General features: G+C 37.5%; 1 protein-coding gene across 1 annotated transcript in view; it reads right to left on the reverse strand.

Moving 5' to 3' along the window:
- SEMA5B (semaphorin 5B) overlaps positions 1-24000 on the reverse strand; it is a 221771-nt gene that overhangs the window by 54053 nt on the left and 143718 nt on the right. Inside the window, exon 12 of the mRNA XM_073635242.1 lies at positions 9964-10107. Within this exon, the coding sequence (XP_073491343.1) occupies positions 9964-10107 (144 nt within the window). The remainder of the gene's footprint in view (positions 1-9963; positions 10108-24000) is intronic.

Genomic DNA, 24000 nt, shown 5'->3' on the forward strand with positions numbered 1-24000 from the left:
GCCCACACACAATGCTGAACTAAGAAAACGAACGGCAAAGATCTGCTGCTCTAAAATGACATCCGACGGCCTCCCAGATCTTGTGTTCCCTCCAACACTGGAAGCCCTCAGTGACCGGGTTCTGATCGGCCGGGCACACAGACTGGCACACAGAGGGGCACACAGACGGGCACATAGATGGGGCACACAGACGGGCACAAAGACTGGCACACAGACTGGCACACAGACTGGCACACAGACTGGCACACAGACTGGCACACAGATGGGGCACACAGACGGGCACACAGACGGGCACACAGACGGGCACACAGACTGACACAGACTGGCACACAGAGACATGGCGGGTTCTTTTTTTTTCTTCCTCGCCGACACGACAGAGAGTGCCGTCAGCGGATGGGATAATGAGAGGGGGCAGGGAGCGGGCGACGCACAGACTGAATTAACTCATTTAACAGATTATTGATGAACTCGGCGCCCTCTCTGCTTTCCATCTGAAATCCAGCGAGAGGTCGGAGCGGAGGAGACATCGGCCCCGGGGGGGGTCAAACATCCCGCACATTTCTAATTAGGAAACTAGAGGCAAATTAATCGTGTCCATTACCAGATGTAAGTAGTGCCACGAAGTGTCCGGGATCAGACCCCGCGACATCCGTATTTCATACAAGTCGCCCACCGCGCCAGAGAACCTGACAAAAACCGCCAGAGTCGGCATCGCCGTCCGGATCCAGGAGCCGGACACGCGTGTCGTCAGCCGTACCACAGATACATAAAAAGCATCGGCCTCTGATTTAATAAACTGCAATAAACGTCATCCCAAAGTGTGTGAAATACGAGGATCAGTGTGGGCCAGTTCAGCATGCCCTACAGTGGACATGGCATCAGATATAAAGGATATTCATTCTAAGGCCTCTTTGTGCACTGCAGCTTTTTTTTAAATTCTTTTACTGAGCTAAAATACATCCCATTAGTTGTAATGTGTCTATGTACACAGGCGCCTAAACAAGCGCTGTACATTCTTCAGTAAAAAAAAAAAGAAAAATCTGCATTTTTGGTAATTTTGTGCGCAAATTTCCATTTCCATTTTGTCTGGAGTTGGGCTTTAACTCCGGACTAATTACTAGAACCACAGTAGAAACACATTTTTAGAAATGTTTCCTCCCACAAAGACCCTCTATATGGCCTCACATCACAAAGGTGGGCGACACCGCCACGCCGAGCCCGCAGCCCCGCCCCCACCTCCCACAAAGACCCTCTATATGGCCTCACATCACAAAGGTGGGCGACACCGCCACGCCGAGCCCGCAGCCCCGCCCCCACCTCCCACAAAGACCCTCTATATGGCCTCACATCACAAAGGTGGGCGACACCGCCACGCCGAGCCCGCAGCCCCGCCCCCACCTCCCACAAAGACCCTCTATATGGCCTCACATCACAAAGGTGGGCGACACCGCCACGCCGAGCCCGCAGCCCCGCCCCCACCTCCCACAAAGACCCTCTATATGGCCTCACATCACAAAGGTGGGCGACACCGCCATGCCGAGCCTGCAGCCCCGCCCCCACCTCCTGCCAGTTTATTGAAATAGTAAGTGAACTGCAAACCACTTGCTGACCTCTTTCCTATAGTAAGCCCGCCCACATACCTCGCCCTCCCATCTGTAGGCTTACAGAGCAGACACCCCCCACTGCAAGCCTGATTTCATCTTTCAGCTGCTTTTTGCAGCATCAAGACCGATGTCAACTGATCTGAATGGTTATAGAAGAAATAAAAGGTGTGAACTGGATGTTATATAGTAGATGCTGTGCTGTATAATATATTCTGTGTGGTATATAGTATATTCTGTGTGGTATATAGTATATTCTGTGTGGTATATAGTATATTCTGTGTTGTATATAGTATATTATGTGCTATATAGTATATTCTGTGGTATATAGTATATTCTGCGTGGTATATAGTATATTCTGTGGTATATAGTATATTCTGTGTGGTATATAGTATATTCTGTGTGGTATATAGTATATTCTGTGTGGTATATAGTATATTCTGTGTTGTATATAGTATATTCTGTGTGCTATATAGTATATTCTGTGTGCTATATAGTATATTCTGTGTTGTATATAGTATATTCTGTGTGGTATATAGTATATTATCTGTTGTATATAGTATATTCTGTGTGGTATATAGCATATTCTGTGTGGTATATAGCATATTATGTGTGGTATATAGCATAGTCTGTGTGGTATATAGTATATTCTGTGGTATATAGTATATTCTGTGGTATATAGTATATTCTGTGTTGTATATAGTATATTCTGTGTGGTATATAGTATATTCTGTGGTATATAGTATATTATCTGTTGTATATAGTATATTCTGTGTGGTATATAGTATATTCTGTGGTATATAGTATATTATCTGTTGTATATAGTATATTCTGTGTGGTATATAGTATATTCTGTGTGCTATATAGTATATTGTGTGCGGTATATAGTATATTGTGTGTGGTATATAGTATATTCTGTGTGGTATATAGTATATTCTGTGTGGTATATAGTATATTCTGTGTTGTATATAGTATATTCTGTGGTATATAGTATATTATGTGTGGTATATAGTATATTCTGTGTTGTATATAGTATATTCTGTGGTATATAGTATATTCTGTGTGGTATATAGTATATTCTGTGGTATATAGTATATTCTGTGTGGTATATAGTATATTCTGTGTTGTATATAGTATATTCTGTGTGGTATATAGTATATTCTGTGTTGTATATAGTATATTCTGTGGTATATAGTATATTCTGTGTGGTATATAGTATATTCTGTGGTATATAGTATATTCTGTGTGGTATATAGTATATTCTGTGTGGTATATAGTATATTCTGTGTGGTATATAGTATATTATGTGATATATAGTATATTCTGTGTGGTATATAGTATATTCTGTGGTATATAGTATATTCTGTGTGCTATATAGTATATTCTGTGTGCTATATAGTATATTCTGTGTTGTATATAGTATATTCTGTGGTATATAGTATATTCTGTGTGGTATATAGTATATTCTGTGGTATATAGTATATTCTGTGTGGTATATAGTATATTCTGTGTTGTATATAGTATATTCTGTGTGGTATATAGTATATTCTGTGTGGTATATAGTATATTCTGTGTTGTATATAGTATATTCTGTGCTATATAGTATATTCTGTGGTATATAGTATATTCTGCGTGGTATATAGTATATTCTGTGGTATATAGTATATTCTGTGTGGTATATAGTATATTCTGTGTGGTATATAGTATATTCTGTGTTGTATATAGTATATTCTGTGTGCTATATAGTATATTCTGTGTTGTATATAGTATATTCTGTGTGGTATATAGTATATTATCTGTTGTATATAGTATATTCTGTGTGGTATATAGCATATTCTGTGTGGTATATAGCATATTATGTGTGGTATATAGCATAGTCTGTGTGGTATATAGTATATTCTGTGGTATATAGTATATTCTGTGGTATATAGTATATTCTGTGTTGTATATAGTATATTCTGTGTGGTATATAGTATATTCTGTGGTATATAGTATATTATCTGTTGTATATAGTATATTCTGTGTGGTATATAGTATATTCTGTGGTATATAGTATATTATCTGTTGTATATAGTATATTCTGTGTGGTATATAGTATATTCTGTGTGCTATATAGTATATTGTGTGTGGTATATAGTATATTGTGTGTGGTATATAGTATATTCTGTGTGGTATATAGTATATTCTGTGTGGTATATAGTATATTCTGTGTTGTATATAGTATATTCTGTGGTATATAGTATATTCTGTGTTGTATATAGTATATTCTGTGGTATATAGTATATTCTGTGTGGTATATAGTATATTCTGTGGTATATAGTATATTCTGTGTGGTATATAGTATATTCTGTGTTGTATATAGTATATTCTGTGTGGTATATAGTATATTCTGTGTTGTATATAGTATATTCTGTGGTATATAGTATATTCTGTGTGGTATATAGTATATTCTGTGGTATATAGTATATTCTGTGTGGTATATAGTATATTCTGTGTGGTATATAGTATATTCTGTGTTGTATATAGTATATTATGTGATATATAGTATATTCTGTGTGGTATATAGTATATTCTGTGGTATATAGTATATTCTGTGTGCTATATAGTATATTCTGTGTGCTATATAGTATATTGTGTGTGGTATATAGTATATTCTGTGTTGTATATAGTATATTCTGTGTGGTATATAGTATATTCTGTGTGGTATATAGTATATTCTGTGTTGTATATAGTATATTATGTGCTATATAGTATATTCTGTGGTATATAGTATATTCTGTGTTGTATATAGTATATTCTGTGGTATATAGTATATTCTGTGTGGTATATAGTATATTCTGTGTGGTATATAGTATATTCTGTGTTGTATATAGTATATTCTGTGTGCTATATAGTATATTCTGTGTGCTATATAGTATATTCTGTGTTGTATATAGTATATTCTGTGTGGTATATAGTATATTATCTGTTGTATATAGTATATTCTGTGTGGTATATAGCATATTATGTGTGGTATATAGCATAGTCTGTGTGGTATATAGTATATTCTGTGGTATATAGTATATTCTGTGGTATATAGTATATTCTGTGTTGTATATAGTATATTCTGTGTGGTATATAGTATATTCTGTGGTATATAGTATATTATCTGTTGTATATAGTATATTCTGTGTGGTATATAGTATATTCTGTGGTATATAGTATATTATCTGTTGTATATAGTATATTCTGTGTGCTATATAGTATATTGTGTGTGGTATATAGTATATTGTGTGTGGTATATAGTATATTGTGTGTGGTATATAGTATATTCTGTGTGGTATATAGTATATTCTGTGTGGTATATAGTATATTCTGTGTTGTATATAGTATATTCTGTGGTATATAGTATATTATGTGTGGTATATAGTATATTCTGTGTTGTATATAGTATATTCTGTGGTATATAGTATATTCTGTGTGGTATATAGTATATTCTGTGGTATATAGTATATTCTGTGTGGTATATAGTATATTCTGTGTTGTATATAGTATATTCTGTGTGGTATATAGTATATTCTGTGTTGTATATAGTATATTCTGTGGTATATAGTATATTCTGTGTGGTATATAGTATATTCTGTGGTATATAGTATATTCTGTGTGGTATATAGTATATTCTGTGTGGTATATAGTATATTCTGTGTGCTATATAGTATATTCTGTGTGGTATATAGTATATTCTGTGTGGTATATAGTATATTCTGTGTTGTATATAGTATATTCTGTGTTGTATATAGTATATTCTGTGTGGTATATAGTATATTCTGTGTTGTATATAGTATATTATGTGCTATATAGTATATTCTATGGTATATAGTATATTCTGTGTGGTATATAGTATATTCTGTGGTATATAGTATATTCTGTGTTGTATATAGTATATTCTGTGTGCTATATAGTATATTCTGTGTTGTATATAGTATATTCTGTGTGGTATATAGTATATTCTGTGTGGTATATAGTATATTCTGTGTTGTATATAGTATATTATGTGCTATATAGTATATTCTGTGGTATATAGTATATTCTGTGTGGTATATAGTATATTCTGTGGTATATAGTATATTCTGTGTTGTATATAGTATATTCTGTGTGCTATATAGTATATTCTGTGTTGTATATAGTATATTCTGTGTGCTATATAGTATATTCTGTGTTGTATATAGTATATTCTGTGTTGTATATAGTATATTCTGTGTGGTATATAGTATATTCTGTGTGGTATATAGTATATTCTGTGTTGTATATAGTATATTCTGTGTGCTATATAGTATATTCTGTGTTGTATATAGTATATTCTGTGTGGTATATAGTATATTCTGTGTGCTATATAGTATATTCTGTGTGCTATATAGTATATTCTGTGTTGTATATAGTATATTCTGTGTGGTATATAGTATATTCTGTGTGGTATATAGTATATTCTGTGGTATATAGTATATTATCTGTTGTATATAGTATATTCTGTGTGGTATATAGTATATTCTGTGTGGTATATAGTATATTATGCATATTATGTGTGGTATATAGTATATTATGTGTGGTATATAGTATATTATGTGGTATATAGTATATTCTGTGTTGTATATAGTATATTATGTATATTATGTGTGGTATATAGTATATTCTGTGTGGTATATAGTATATTCTGTGTGGTATATAGTATATTCTGTGTGGTATATAGTATATTATGTATATTATGTGTGGTATATAGTATATTCTGTGTGGTATATAGTATATTCTGTGTGGTATATAGTATATTCTGTGGTATATAGTATATTCTGTGTGGTATATAGTATATTCTGTTTGCTATATAGTATATTCTGTGTGGTATATAGTATATTCTGTGTGGTATATAGTATATTCTGTGTGGTATATAGTATATTCTGTGTGGTATATAGTATATTCTGTTTGCTATATAGTATATTCTGTGTGGTATATAGTATATTCTGTGTGGTATATAGTATATTCTGTGTGGTATATAGTATATTCTGTGTGGTATATAGTATATTCTGTGTGGTATATAGTATATTCTGTGTGGTATATAGTATATTCTGTGGTATATAGTATATTGTGTGTGGTATATAGTATATTGTGTGTGGTATATAGTATATTCTGTGTGGTATATAGTATATTCTGTGTGGTATATAGTATATTCTGTGTTGTATATAGTATATTCTGTGGTATATAGTATATTATGTGTGGTATATAGTATATTCTGTGTTGTATATAGTATATTCTGTGGTATATAGTATATTCTGTGTGGTATATAGTATATTCTGTGGTATATAGTATATTCTGTGTGGTATATAGTATATTCTGTGTTGTATATAGTATATTCTGTGTGGTATATAGTATATTCTGTGTTGTATATAGTATATTCTGTGGTATATAGTATATTCTGTGTGGTATATAGTATATTCTGTGGTATATAGTATATTCTGTGTGGTATATAGTATATTCTGTGTGGTATATAGTATATTCTGTGTGCTATATAGTATATTCTGTGTGGTATATAGTATATTCTGTGTGGTATATAGTATATTCTGTGTTGTATATAGTATATTCTGTGTTGTATATAGTATATTCTGTGTGGTATATAGTATATTCTGTGTTGTATATAGTATATTATGTGCTATATAGTATATTCTATGGTATATAGTATATTCTGTGTGGTATATAGTATATTCTGTGGTATATAGTATATTCTGTGTTGTATATAGTATATTCTGTGTGCTATATAGTATATTCTGTGTTGTATATAGTATATTCTGTGTGGTATATAGTATATTCTGTGTGGTATATAGTATATTCTGTGTTGTATATAGTATATTATGTGCTATATAGTATATTCTGTGGTATATAGTATATTCTGTGTGGTATATAGTATATTCTGTGGTATATAGTATATTCTGTGTTGTATATAGTATATTCTGTGTGCTATATAGTATATTCTGTGTTGTATATAGTATATTCTGTGTGCTATATAGTATATTCTGTGTTGTATATAGTATATTCTGTGTTGTATATAGTATATTCTGTGTGGTATATAGTATATTCTGTGTGGTATATAGTATATTCTGTGTTGTATATAGTATATTCTGTGTGCTATATAGTATATTCTGTGTTGTATATAGTATATTCTGTGTGGTATATAGTATATTCTGTGTGGTATATAGTATATTCTGTGTGCTATATAGTATATTCTGTGTGCTATATAGTATATTCTGTGTTGTATATAGTATATTCTGTGTGGTATATAGTATATTCTGTGTGGTATATAGTATATTCTGTGGTATATAGTATATTATCTGTTGTATATAGTATATTCTGTGTGGTATATAGTATATTCTGTGTGGTATATAGTATATTATGCATATTATGTGTGGTATATAGTATATTATGTGTGGTATATAGTATATTATGTGGTATATAGTATATTCTGTGTTGTATATAGTATATTATGTATATTATGTGTGGTATATAGTATATTCTGTGTGGTATATAGTATATTCTGTGTGGTATATAGTATATTCTGTGTGGTATATAGTATATTATGTATATTATGTGTGGTATATAGTATATTCTGTGTGGTATATAGTATATTCTGTGTGGTATATAGTATATTCTGTGGTATATAGTATATTCTGTGTGGTATATAGTATATTCTGTTTGCTATATAGTATATTCTGTGTGGTATATAGTATATTCTGTGTGGTATATAGTATATTCTGTGTGGTATATAGTATATTCTGTGTGGTATATAGTATATTCTGTTTGCTATATAGTATATTCTGTGTGGTATATAGTATATTCTGTGTGGTATATAGTATATTCTGTGTGGTATATAGTATATTCTGTGTGGTATATAGTATATTCTGTGTGGTATATAGTATATTCTGTGGTATATAGTATATTCTGTGGTATATAGTATATTCTGTGTGGTATATAGTATATTCTGTGTGGTATATAGTATATTCTGTGTGGTATATAGTATATTCTGTGTGGTATATAGTATATTCTGTGGTATATAGTATATTCTGTGTGCTATATAGTATATTCTGTGTGGTATATAGTGTATTCTGTGGTATATAGTATATTCTGTGTGCTATATAGTATATTCTGTGTGGTATATAGTATATTATGTGTAGTATATAGTATATTCTGTGTGGTATATAGTATATTATGTGTGGTATATAGTATATTCTGTGTGCTATATAGTATATTCTGTGTGGTATATAGTATATTCTGTGTGGTATATAGTATATTCTGTGGTATATAGTATATTCTGTGTGGTATATAGTATATTCTGTGGTATATAGTATATTCTGTGTGCTATATAGTATATTCTGTGTGGTATATAGTATATTCTGTGTGGTATATAATATATTCTGTGTTGTATATAGTATATTCTGTGGCATATAGTATATTCTGTGTTGTATAGTAGTCCGGCATGGAGAGAAAGTGCCGTCCATTCAAAGTGATTTCGGATTGCTGGCCGCACAGCGGCTGCATCTTACCGCCCCCCCCCCCCCCCTACATCAGTCCGCTCACACACAAAGCAGCGGACTCTCCAGGTAAACAAATCATCTTACTTTAAAAATTCAGCAGGGCTGCTGACTGCACTGCCTGATCTACACAGAACCACCAGAGGGAGCGATTCCAAACCCTGAACATCTAAAACTGCAACAAATGTGTCAAACAATTACTTTCAGTGAAACGCTACAATGATTAAATTATTGTGTGCGCTAAAAATCCCCCGAATCTTCCCCTTCTGACGCACGCCGCTATGGAGACCGTATCCACGCCCACGCACCACTTCGCCAAAAACCGCCAGCCTGCAGTCCCTCGCTTTACTCTTCCCCGCCGAACTCTCCGCCTGGGATAAGTACTGAGCCGACACTCAGCCAGAGACGCTCAGCACTGGAGAGATCACTTAAAACCAATAAAAACACAAAAAAAACAGTGGCGAGTGCGGGGGAGTTTGGCGGCGGCGCGGCATTCTGGGAGCTCCATCTTATCCGGGAGATTTTACAGACTCGAGAAGAGATCTCTATAATGATGCAATCTCCGGAGCCGCTCTCAGCTTAAGACGCTGAATAATTAATAACCAAACAGGCAGCACAAACACAGGCGATCGTCTAAACTGCTCGGCGATAACACCGCGACAACTCATTAGTTTTAAATGCACTGACTCCAACGGCGGCTGGTTAACCGCTTGTGCGCCGCCGCGGCCGCCATCAGTCTTCAGACACAAAAGATGGGGAAAATAAAAAATATATATTAAAAAAAAAAAAAAAAGGGGGGGGGGGGGTCTCACCGTTCCTCTCTGCTCTGCCCCACGCACACTCTCCCTCCGAACCGCGGGGCCGGGTTGCTGCACGTCCTCTGCCGCACCTGAAATCCGATACCGCAGGAGGTACTGCACTGCGCCCAGGAGGACCAGGGTGTCCAGCCGCCATTCCTAAGAGAGGAACAAAAATCGCCATCGTTAGCAAACTTCATTTCTAGAAAATAATTCCTATAGTACAGAGCTCTGCGAAATCTCAGAACGATCGAACGCACACGCAAAAGAAGTCGTTTCATGAAACATATACAACCTTCCAATGAGACAATATAAAAAACAAATCCAAAATAACAAAAAAAAAAAAAATTGGACGAAATTCAGATTCAAAACTATTCAAATTTTTTGAATTCGGATCGATTCGAAAAATTTTCGAAATAGTTTTCGAACTCGAATGGTTTTCCAATTTCCAAAGAGAATAAAATAGAATAGAAAATAAAAAATAGAATAGAAAAAAAAAAATGATTTCTATTCTATTCCTTTATTTTCTTCTCTTTGGAAATTGGAAAACCATTCGAATTCGAAAACTTCGAATCGATCCGAATTCAAAAAATTTGAATAGTTTTGAAAACGAATAAACAAAACTAATTCCGAAAACGTATTAAATGAATGAAACGAATTTAACGAAACAAATTTATGTAAATAACAAATCAATTTTTTTTCGTTCTGCACATGTCTAGTTTAAAACCCACCACCGTTAGTACACTTTATTTCTAGGAAATAATTCCTATAGTACAGAGCTCTGCGAAATCTCAGAACGATCGAACGCACACGCAAAAGAAGTAATTTCATGAAACATATACAACCTTCCACGAGACAGTATAAAAAAGACACCACCCTGACCCCTCAGGGAATTCAAGTAGATGTAAACCCCCCCACCTTGTAAAACAACGCATTTCGTTTAAAATAGACGCGTTCGGTTCGTTTCGTTCCGATTTAATATTCGTTTTTCGGAAATTCGGATGCATCAGAATTTTCGAATTAGAATAGTACCGAATTTAAATGAATCTGAAATAACGAAAAAATAAATCTGGATGAAATTCAAAACGTTTTCGAATACTTTTTGAACTTGAATCATTTTCGAATGGTTTTCGACAAATCGTTTTAGAATTTCCAAAGAGAATAAAATAGAATAGAAAATAAAGGAATAGAATAGAAATCTTTTTTTTTTCTATCCTATTTTATTCTCTTTGAAAATTGGAAAACTATTCGAATTTGAAAACTTTTCGAATCGATCCGAATAATTCGAATAGCTTTCAAAACTAATAAATGAAACAATTCCGAAAATGTATTAAATGAAGTAAACAAATTTAAAAAAACAAATTTATGTAAATAACGAATCAAAACGAATCTAATTTTTTCATTCTGCACATGTCTAGTTTAAAACGGCCATCGTTAGCACACTTTATTTCTAGAAAATAATCCTATAGTACAGAGCTCTGGGAAATCTTAGATCTCAGAACGAACGAACGCACACGCAAAAGAAGTAACTTCATTAAACATATACAACCTTCTACGAGACAATATAAAAAAGATACCACCCTGACCCCTCAGGGAATTCAAGTAGATGTAAACCCCCCCCCACCTTGTGAAACAACGCATTTCGTTTAAAATAGACGCGTGCGGTTCGTTTCGTTCCGAATTAAAATTCGGATGAATTTTCGTTTTTCGGAAAGTCGGATGCATCAGAATTTCCGAATTAGAACAGTACCGAATTTAAACGAATCCGAAATAATGGAAAAAAAAAATTTGGACGAAATTCAAATCGTTTTCAAACTTTTCAAACTCGAATCATTTTCAAATTCGAATGGTTTTCGAAACGTTTTCAAATTCGAATCATTTTAGAATACATATCGTTTTCCAATTTCCAAAGAGAATAAAATAGAATAGAAAATAAAGGAATAGAATAGAAATCACTTTTTTTTTTCTATTGTATTCCTTCATTTTCTATTCTATTTTATTCTCATTGGAAAACTATTCAAATTCAAAAACTATGCGAAGTTGATTCAAAAACATTCTGAATTGATCTGAATTCGAAAAAATTAAAATAGTTTTGAAAACGAAACGAATTCCGAAAACGTATTAAATGAACAAAACTAATTTAACGAAAAAAAATTAATGTAAATAACGAATCAAAACTAATCGAATTTTTTCGTTCTGCACATGTCTAGTTTAAAATTGAAATGTAAGGCAAAACATTGGTGTATAGATATATAAAAAAAAACAAATAAAAATACTTTTTTTTTTTGTTTTACTTTGTATCACATAATTATTTATTTAAGGTACTTATATAGCGCCATCAATTTACACAGCGCTTTACATATACATTGTACATTCACATCAGTCCCTACCCCCAAGGAGCTTACAATCTAAGGTCCCTAACTCACATTCATACATACACATACCGGGGACAATTTTACACAGGAGCCAATTAACCTCCCAGCATGTCTTTGGAGTGTGGGAGGAGACCGGAGTACCCGGAGAAAACCCAACACAGGCACAGGGAGAACATGCAAACTCCAAGCAGGTAGTGTCATGGTTCGGGATTTGAATCAGCGAGCTTAGAGAGCTGGGGGAGAAAAAACAGCAGCACACTGATCTTCCCAGTAAATGGCTGTGCAGAGGGGGCGTGTCAGCAGGAGGCTTAGAAACAGCAGTACCATAGACATGGGCAGGGGATTATATAGTTACATACTTTTTCGTTTTTTTTTTTTTTTTTCGTTTTTCGGCTCGTTCGTTACGGTTGCAATTCGTCAATTCAAAAATCCTTAAATAAGAAAGAAAATCCGAAAATTCTAAAGAATAACTAACTGATAATGACTATTATATTATAGGTATTGGAATTTCCTTTCAAATTTGGCTGCTAGACCAGTAAACGCAACGAATACGAATTTATCCGAAGTTACGAATTATACGAAAAAACGAATGCCGCATCTAAATGAATGGAACGTAACAAATTAATAATAAACGATAATAAAAAGTTTTTTATTATTTTCATTATTTATTATTATTAATTTGTTCCGTTCGTTTAGATGCGGCATTCATTATTTCGGATAAATTCGTATTCGTTACGTTCACTAACAGCCAAATTTGAAAGGAAATTCCAATACCTATAATTTAAAAGTTAGTTATTATTAGTTAAGTTATTTTTTCAGATTTTTCTAATTTTGGGGTTTCTGGATCTTCAAATTTCGAATTTACGAATATTGGGAAAAATTCGTTAAAAAAGGTTTTCGTTCATTCGGATATTTCCGAATTAATGAATTTGTCAAAATTCGCTAAAAAAAAGGAATTCGTAACTAAATGTATTGCACATTACATATAGTTACATAGTTGGTAAGGTTGAAAAAAAGACACAAGTCCATCCAATTCAATCTGTGGTGTGGGTATGCTTGGGCACACCCTAATCACTATGTGCAGTGCCAATTCCCCAAACTGCCCAGGCTTTCCCTGTGTTGCCCCACCCACCCCACTCCACCCCGCAGTTCTGCTGGCATCTCTTCCCTCCTCTCTCCCTCTGCTGTTTCAGGATGGAGAGTGGGGGAAGGGGCTAGTAAATATGTCATTTAACAGCACCTTCCTTTTCTAAATGAACATATTAACTAACTGTGCTCATTCAAAACCGAAGCATAGTAAACTACGTTTACTATGCTTCAGTTTTGTGAATGAACAGGAAACCACTCAGCCCAGAGCACTTCCCATTCATTCATTGCCCGCTGCAGAGAAAGGGATGTGTGTGTGAGGGTGCACACCCTAATGCAGGGGTAGGCAACCTGGGGCCCTCCAGCTATTGCAGAACTACAAGTCCCATCATGCCTCTGGGAGTTATTGTAGCTGCCAGACTTGCAATGCCTCATGGGAAATGTAGTTCCACAACAGCTGGAGGGCCCCAGGATGCCTATCCCTTGCCCTAATGCAATAGGCTGCGCACACCTGTGAGCAGTACACTGATCTTCCCAGTGAATGGCTGTCCAAAAGGGGGAGGGGGGGCAGGGGGCGTGTCATCACAAGTCTGATCATTGGAGGACAGGTAGGTTGTTCTCCCGGCACAGCCAGAAAAGTAACCACAATGGGAGGCATGAGCTCTCATGCCTAGAGTGGTCAGTTTAAAATAGGAAAGTAGAGGGATCACTGGGTATTTTCATGGCAAGGAAGCAATACAAAGAGATCAGGAGACTTTCTCATATGTACATGGTACAGAAGCCACATATCAGGAATGTGAAATGTTGGGATAACATATTCTTTAATAGGAAGGATACAAATCCTTATAAAGCTCAACTCAATTTGTTTTAATGGGAAAAGCAATACTTTCTGGTCAAAACCAAAATTCAATAAATACTGTATAATAATAATAATAATATACAGGATTTATAAAGTGCCAATAAGCTCTTTACAATATAAAGGGAGACCGTACAGTTACAATACAAGTTGGTACAGGTGGGTTAGGAGGGCCCTGCTCGTTAGAGCTTACAATCTATTTGGGAGGAGCAAATGATGATACAAAAAGGTAATAACAGTGAAGGACGAGTTGGTGGAGGAAGTAAAAGTTCAGTTGTTAGGTGAAGGTGAGATAGGCTTCAATGGAGAGGTGAATTTTAAGGGATCTCCTGAAGGCGGAGAAAGTCAGACAAATCGGGGTGGGAAGTTACAGAGGAGAGGAGAAGTCCTGGAGGCGAGTATGGGAGGAGGTGATGAGGGAGCTAGAGAGCAGAAAGATGGTTTGGGTGATTCTGAGTCAAGATTGGTGATGTAACTGGGGGCAGATATGGATGGCTTGTGGTTAATATTTTGAATTTTGTTGGGCGAGCGGAAACCAATAGAAGATCTGGCAGAGAGGGCGAGTGGCTGGTAAGGTGGATGAGTCTGGCAGCAGCGTTCATAAAAAGACTAAAGAAGGTGATAGCCTATGTAGAGGTAGGCCAACGATGAGGGAGTCATGCTCATACGGTCAAAGGTTTGTCCCCACCTGACCATCACACCCCTTCCCCCATGGCCATTAAAATGGAGTTGACCTCACCATAACATCCTCTGCTTTTCTGGGAAGGATTTCCACATGATTTTGGAGGGCGTCTGTGGCAGTTTGTGTCCATATGTGAGGTCAGGTACTGATGTTAGATAGAAGACCTGGTTCACAATCGATGTTCCAATTCATCCCAAAGCTGTTCAGTAGGGTTGAGGTTAGGTCTCTGTGCAGGACACTTGAGTTCCTCCACACCAAACTAGTCAAACCATGACAAGATTTTAGGATGTCTGTTGTAATTTCTGCTCATTTGTCAGCCAGGTACTGATGCTGGAAGAGAAGACCTGGCTAACATGTTAGGCCTCAGGTTGGGCACCAAATAAAAAAGTCCTGGCTTACCATCGGCATTCAAATGAATCCCAAAGGTTGTTCAGTAAGGTTGAGGTCAGGGCTCTGTATAGGACACTCAAATTCCTCCACACCCTGGTCAAACAAATGTCTTTATGGAGCTGGACATCACATTCTATAAACCATGGCCATTATTATAGTGTTCCCCCATGGCACGTAACATGGAGTTGTGCCCCTTTGTGGTTACTTAGTTAATCAGGTTGAAAAAAGACACAAGTCCATCTAGCTACAACATCCTCCGCTCTTCTGGGAGGTCTGTACACCAGACTAAGGAGGGTGCCTGTGGAAATCTGTGACGTCAGGTACTGATGTTGAATGAGAAGACCTGGCTTACCATTCCAAAGGTGTTCAGTAGAGTTGAGGTCAGGGCTATGTGCAGGACACTCAAATTCCTCCACACCAAACTGGTCAAACCATGTCTTTATGGAGCTGAACATCTCATTCTAAAAACTATGGCCATTATTCCCCCCCCCTTTGTGGATAGAACATTCTCCGCTCTTCTGGGAGATCTGTACACAAGATTTAGGAGGGTACCTGTAGGAATTTGTGCCCCTTTGTGAGGTTATGTACAGATGTTGGGTGAGAAGACCTGGCTTACCATCTCAAGGGTGTTCAGTAGGGTTGAGGTCAGGGCTCTGTGCGGGACACTCTAGTTTCTCCTCACCAAACTGATCACACCATGTCTTTATGAAGCTGGCTTTGGACACCGGGGCACAATCATGCTGGAACAGAAAAGGGTCTTTCGCCAAACCGTGTCTTTGTGGACCTGGACATCTCATTCCAAAAACCATGGCCATTATTATGGATGTCCCCCATGGCCATCAATATGGAGCTGGCTTTGTACACAGGGGTACAGTCATGGTGGAACAGAAAAGGGTCTTCACCAAATTATGTCTTTGTGGACCTGGACATCTTGTTCCAAAACCCATGCCATTATTATGGATTTCCTCCATGGCCATTAATATGGAGCTGGCTTTGTACACAGGGGTACAGTCATGGTGGAACAGAAAAGGGTCTTCACCAAACTGTTACCACAAGGCTGGAAGAGCTCAATTGTCTCTAATGTCTTTGTATAATGGAGTATTACCAGGAACCTTCACCGGAGATACCTGAACTCAGTCGTTAGAAGGGGGTCCACATATCTGGCTATATAATGCTCTATGTTGGCATAGCTGAGTAATGACCACACCTCTAATTACAGGGGCCCTCATGCAGATTTTAAATGTATTCAAATGTCTTCTTGTTTCAGCCACCGTTTACCGGCACAGCCCTGGTAACGATATATTTACATGTGGGTCGTTCCGGCTAAATGTAAACCATAAATAAACCCTCCGATGAAATTAATACATTTTATTTCCAAGCATCTCAGGCGCTTCTCGTTAGTCGTGACCCAAATTGACCCCCAGCACTGGATTTACAGCTCGGGGTTTATCATGTTCCTAGGGAAGAAGAAGAGCTGCCTGCCCGGTGCGGTCACTCCAGGGCTCTGCCATGACAGGAAATGTGGGGTGCGCACAGGGCTGGCCCAAGACATTGTGCTGCATGAGCCCAAGAATGTAATGGTGCCCCCCACCCCCAAAATAAAATCACACCCACCAAAAGGCCCCCCACATCCATTATTTTAGATCATGATAATTAAAACTAAAATTAAATTTATCAGGAAGTTTGATTTACATGCAACAGCACCTTGTCTATATGCAAAATTATATGACATACCATTATGTTCAATTCCAAGGGGTGGACTAGGGTAGTATATAGACAGGCTAGGGTAGTATATAGGCAGGCTAGGGTAGTGGAGAGTTAGGCTAGGGTAGTATATAGGCAACCTAGTGCAGTATAGAGTCAGGTTAGGGTAGAATATGGACAGGCTAGGGCAGTATAGAGTCAGGCTAGGGTAGTGTATAGGCAGGCTAGGGTAGTATATGGACAGGCTAGGGCAGTGGAGAGTCAGGCTAGTATGGTATATAGGCAGGCTAGGGTAGTAGTATATAGGCAGGCTAGGGTAGAATATGGACAGGCTAGGGCAGTAGTACATAGGCAGGCTAGGGCGGTATAGGGGCAGGCTAGGGTAATAGTATATAGACAGGCTAGGGTAGTATATGGACACGCTAGGGTAGTATATGGACAGGCTAAGGTAGTATATGGACAGGCTAGGGCAGTATAGGGGCAGGCTAGGGTAGTAGTATATAGGCAGGCAAGGACAGGCTAGGGCAGTATAGGGGCAGGCTAGGGTAGTATATAGACAGTCTAGGGCAATGTAGGGGCAGGCTAGGGTAGTATATAGACAGTCTAGGGTAGTATATAGACAGTCTAGGGCAGCATAGGGGCAGGCTAGGGCACTATAGGGGCAGGCTAGGGTAGTAGTATATAGACAGGCTAGGGTAGTATATGGACAGGCTAACGCAGTATAGGGGCAGGCCGGGGTAGTAGTATATAGGTAGGCTAGGGTAGAATATGGACAGGCTAGGGCAGTATAGGAGCAGGCTAGGGTAGTAGTATATAGGCAGGCAAGGACAGTATAGGGGCAGGCTAGGGTAGTATATGGACAGTCTAGGGCAATGTAGGGGCAGACTAGGGTAGTATATAGACAGTCTAGGGCAGTATAGGGGCAGGCTAGGGTAGTAGCATATAGGCAGGCAAGGGCAGTATAGGGACAGGCTAGGGCAGTATAGGGGCAGGCTAGGGCAGTATATAGACAGTCTAGGGCAGTATATGGACAGGGGAGTATATAGACAGTCTAGGGTAATATATGGGCAGGCTAGGGTAGTATATAGACAGTCTAGGGTAGTATATAGACAGTCAAGGGCAGGCTAGGGTAGTATATAGACAGTCTAGGGGAGTATAGGGGCAGGCTAGGGTAGTATATAGACAGTCTGGGGCAGTATATGGACAGGGGAGTATATAGACAGTCTAGGGTAGTATATAGACAGTCTAGGGCAGGCTAGGGTAGTATATAGACAGTCTAGGGAAAGCTAGGGTAGTATATAGACAGTCTAGGGCAGGCTAGGGTAGTATATAGACAGTCTAGGGCAGGCTAGGGTAGTATATAGACAGTCTAGGGTAGTATAGGGGCAGGCAAAGCAGCCAGGGGGCAGTTGTCATCATGACACACAAAACTGCTGGAAAAAAAAATGTGGTCATCAATTTGCTGGGTAGATAGAAGAGAAGGAGCGGTGGCCGCGGTTCATTTTGCTGCCCCTCTCAAAGTTCCGCCCGGGTCCAATGGGCCCACTGGGACACACGGAAGGGCCGGCCCTGGATGCGCAGTAAAATGCTTCCCCCCATAAAGAAAAAAAAAACACCCCATATTTTTACCTTTGTTTCTTTGCTGTGAGGAAACACAAACCAATAGTAATACTCAGATTTCCTCACCTTGAAGAGGAACAGTTTGGTTGAGGCCTCATTAATGCGGCGGTGGGTGGGGGAGGGGGGGGGGTGCGAGCTCGTCGGGGCCACCAGACTGGCGGAGACTCATTAGCGCTGAATTAACATAAAATCCGCATTGTAAGCAAACACATAAAACTAACGCTCCAAACCCGAAGTTTGTATGATTTAAACATTCCCCTCATTAATTCCTTCAATGTATGAGAACTGAACTCCGGGCAGATATAAAAGATGCAAATTAATGCAGCTCTCTATCCATTATTACATCATTAAATGTCTTTCTAAAAATACAAGCAGTGTAAGCAACTGAATCTGACCCCTGTAGTCCCTGTACAGCAGGGCTGGGGTGAGAGAAGCAGCACAAGGAGCCTAATCATGTGCTGAAAAGAAGCATGCTGATAGGAGGAGAGAGCAGAGTGACAGAGAGATGACCTCATCACTGGGCTGCTTCTCCATTCACTGTCCAGTCACAGGCTGAGGGGCAGATCCGGGATTGCCTGAGCTTAGAAGAAGCGGGTTGAATGATGCTGGTCACCAGACTGAGAACATCTAGTGGTAGAATGAAGTACTGCAGATAAAATCTTTGGATTGAAAATAAAGAGAGCAGCAAAAGTTGGCTTTGTTCTGCTTTAACCACTTACAGACCGGACCGCCCGCCGTTGTTTTACTTCGGTACCTTGAAGAGGGATATTATTGTTATGGCAGCAGCTAGCTACCACAACCACGGTATCCTCTTCTTCAGCGGGAGGTCCGCTTCAAGATAAAAGTGGTCTCTGCGGCGGATTCGCCACAAGATCACTTTTATCGGTGGAGGGAGAGGGCACCCCTGCCTTTCTTCCTGCCGCTCTATGGAGCCCCCCGCAGCTTACCGGAGCCATTGGCAGCGGCGGAGCCGATCGCGTCTGCTGCTCCCTGGCTTGGCATGGAGATGAGTGAGGGGAAGATGACCCCCACCCGTCTCCATATCATTGCAGGGCGGAGGCGACGTCAAAACGTCACTTCCGCCCATAACTCTTAAAAGGGACATTTTTTTTTTTCCAAATAACATTTAATTTATATTTAATTTTTTTTTATTGCATTTTAGTGTAAATATGAGATGTGAGGTATTTTTGACCCCCCAGATCTCATATTTAAGAGGTCCTGTCATGATTATTTTTTTAAGGGATGTTTACATTCCTTGTAATAGGAATAAAAGTGACACTTTTTTTTAAAAAAAGAACAGTGTAAAAATAAAAAATAAAAAGGTAAAATAAAAAAAATAAAATTTTTTTTAAACGTGTCCCGTCCCGCCGAGCTCGCGTTCAGAAGCGAACGCATACGTGAGTAGCGCCCGCATATGAAAACGGTGTTAAAACCACACATGTGAGGTATCGCCGCGATCGTTAGAGCGAGAGCAATAATTCTAGCCCTAGACCTCCTCTGTAACTCAAAATATATAACCTGTGGATTTTTTTAACGGTTGCCTATGGAGATTTGTAACGGTGAAAGTTTGACGCCTTTCCACGAGCGGGCGCAACTTTGAAGCATGACATGTTGGGTATCTATTTACTCAGCGTAATATAATTTTTCACAATATAAAAAAAAATTGGGCTAACTTTACCGTTGTCTTATTTTTTAATTCAAAAATGTGAATTTTTTCCCAAATATTTGAATTTTTTTAAAAAAAAAGTGCGCTTGTAAGACCGCTGCGCAAATACAGTGTGACGAAAAGTATTGCAACGACCGCCATTTTATTCTCCAGGGCAGGGATCCTCAAACTACGGCCCTCCAGCTGTTGCAGAACTACACGTCCCATGAGGCATTGTAAAACTCTGACATTCACAGACATGACTGGGCATGATGGGAATTGTAGTTCCCGAACAACTGGAGGGCCGTAGTTAGAAGACCCCTGCTCTAGGGTGTTAGAAAAAAAAAATATATATATAATGTTTGGGGGTTCTAAGTAATTTTCTAGCAAAAAAAAATGATTTTAACTTTTTTTTACATTTTAATTTAAACACCAAATCTCGGAAAGAGACTCGGTCTTTAAGTGGTTACAGAATTCGGGAACAAAAAACGAAAGCAAAGCTAGAAACAATGTGAGAGTGTTTTGTTTTTTTTTGTTTTGTTTTGTTTTTTTAAAGTGTATCTAACCCAAGAATAAAAAAGTAACAAAACAAAGGGTGAAAAACAATGTAGTGTCAATCTACACAATCACAGTAGCGCAAAAGAACAATAAAAAATTATTCAAAAGAGTCCATAATAAAATCAAAAATAACTGTCCATCATAAATAAATTCAAGTATCAAAAAAGAATCAATTGTGAAAATAGTGCAACTCTTCGAAAAAAAATGTTCACCTTTATGAAGAGTTGCATTATTTTCACAATTGATTCTTTTTTTGATATTTGAATTTATTTATTTATGAGAGACAATTATTTTTTTATTTTATTATGGACACTTTTGAATAATTTTTATTGTTCTTTTGATAACTACTGTGATTGTGAAGATTGACACTACATTGTTTTTCACCCTTTGTTTTATTATTTGCATTTTAAGTGGCAGCACGTAAATTTATATTTAAATCTATATTTAGTTCAATAGCGCAGCGCTTATATGAGAATAAAAAAAAGGAATGCATTACAGAAGCCATAGGAATCCTTACAGGAGTCATGCTGAGGATTGGAGTATCAATAAGATACATTATATAATATTCTGCTTATCAATTATATTCACTGCAATGCCAAGTCCTATAGACCGCTATGGGTCCTTCCACAGGAGTCAGGCCGGGGGGTGGGGGGGTGGGGTGGGGGTTTCCAGCTTCAAAAGGATATTTTATATTCTGTTTATCAATTATATTATATTATCCACACTACAATGCTGAGTCCTGAGGATTGGCGCTCCGATAATATACTTTATATTCTATTTATCAGTTATATTAAATTATATATGACATTAATATTAGATGCACTACAATCCTGACAGCAATTGGGGTCCCTGCAGGGGTCAAGCGGATGTTTGAAGTTACAATACGATGCTTTTTTAATTATTTTTATTGATTATATATTAGTTATTGCAATCCTGAGTCCTATAGGGAGCCACAGGGATCCCCGCATGAGGCAGGCCAGAGGTTGGAGCTTCATTAGGATATTGGTATTCTGTTTATCAATTATATTATAGGCACTACAAATCCTGAGTCCTACAGACAGCCGTGGTCTCTGCAGGCGTCACGTTGAGGATTGGGGCTCTCATAAGATATAATATAATTGATAAACAGAATACAAAGTATCTTATTATAGCTTCAAACTTCAGCCCGACTCCTGCAGGGACCCCCAATTGCTGTCGACAGGCTTCAGGATTGCAATGCGTCTAATATAATATAACGCGATCTAATAGAATTGATAAACGGAATATAAAAGTATCGCATTATATTACATTAGACGCATTACAATCCTGAAGCCTGTCGACAGCAATTGGGGTCCATGCAGGAGTCGGGCTGACATTTGAAGCTATAATAAGATACTTTGTATTCTGTTTATCAATTATATTATATCTTGAACTAGTCCATCTAGTTCAACCATAAAAAAAATAAAAATAAATAAATAATAAAAAATAATAAATTAAAAAAAAATAAATAAATAAATAATAATAAAAAATAAAATAAATAAATAAATAATAAAAAATAATAAATAAAAAAAAAATAAAAAAAATAAATAATAATAATAAAAAAATAAAAAAAAATAAAATAAATAAATAATAATAATAAAAAAATAAATCAATAAAAAAAAATATCATACAACCCCATATACACAATCCTTCGCCCACAGTTGAGGAAGGCGAAAAAAACCCCCCTAGAAAAGCATGATCCAATTTTCTACAGCAGGGGGGGAAAATTCCTTCCTGATCCCCTGAGAGGCAATCGGATTTTCCCTGGATCAACTTTACCTATAAATGTCAGTACCCAGTTATATTCTGTACATTAAGATACTTTGTATTCCTTTTATTGATTATATATCAGTTACTGCAATCCTGAGTCCTATAGGGAGCCCCTGGGGTCCCTGCAGGTGACAGGACAGGGGGTTGGAGCTTCAATAGGATATTTTTTTTATTCTGTTTATCAGTTATATAATATTTTATGCACTACAATCCTGAGATCATAGTGCATACAATATAATATAAGATACTTTGTATTCTGTTTATTAGTGGTATACTGTATCGGTTGCAGCAATCCTGGGTCCTGTAGACAGCCATGGGCCCCTGCAGGAGTCATGCTGAGGGACGGAGCTTCAGTAGGATACTTTGTATTCAGGTTATTGATGATATATTAGTTGCAGCAATTCTGAGTCCTACAGGCAGCCATGGGGTCTCAGCAGGAGATGGGCCAGGGGTTGGGGCTTCAATAAGATGTTGCTATTGTAATATATTATATCATAGTATATTATATTCACAACAATCCTGAGTCCAATGGGTCCCTGCAGGAGTCAGGCTGAGAGCGGGAGCTTCAATAAGATGCTCTGTATTCCGTTTATCGATTATATTTTATTATAATATATAAGTAAAACCAAAATGTGATGTGATTGGACTTTACTGGTATATATGGGACAGACAAGTTAGTGAATAAAAAGTTTATACAAAGTTTATTATAGTTAAAAATCACATATTTAAAAAGAAAACTCCATAATCTGGGCCCCACACTTAGTGGAGGACCAGCAAAACACATATGTACTACTCATTTGCTATAAAAACCCAAAGAAGGTTAACACGTTTCGCTTTAACCGCTTCATCAGGACCCAGCGCTCTTGGACGTAGGGGTGAGCAGTCTATCTAGAGAGACACATACATAATACAAAATAATCCTTACAAAAATCAATAACAAAATCCAATTTAAAGGGTAAGTTCACCTTTACAGAAAAATCTGTAAGGGGAACTTACACAGGACCCCCACCTCACCCCCCCCCCCCCCCGGTCCCGCTGACCTGCATGGTGGCGATCGCCCGTTCTGAGCCCCAGTATAGCCGCCTCACTGCCCTGGGGCTAAGAAATCCCCGGAGCTTCATCTCTTAAACCCTGTCAGCAGGTACGTTTAGGAGCATTCTAATTGGTCGGCGCCGTCACATGGTGGGCAGGGCCGACCAATCGGAAGCCGGCAATTATCGGTGAAGGAGCGGGGGGGGGCACTGCGATCTTAACAACCGATGACTCATTCAGCTGTCACTGTTGACAGCTGAAGTGTAAACCAAGTCCCCGGAAATTGGAGCTGTAATAAAAAAAAAAAAAAAAAAAA

The sequence above is a fragment of the Aquarana catesbeiana genome, linkage group LG06 (genome assembly GCF_042186555.1).
Source record: "Aquarana catesbeiana isolate 2022-GZ linkage group LG06, ASM4218655v1, whole genome shotgun sequence".
In the NCBI taxonomy this organism is placed as follows: domain Eukaryota; kingdom Metazoa; phylum Chordata; class Amphibia; order Anura; family Ranidae; genus Aquarana; species Aquarana catesbeiana.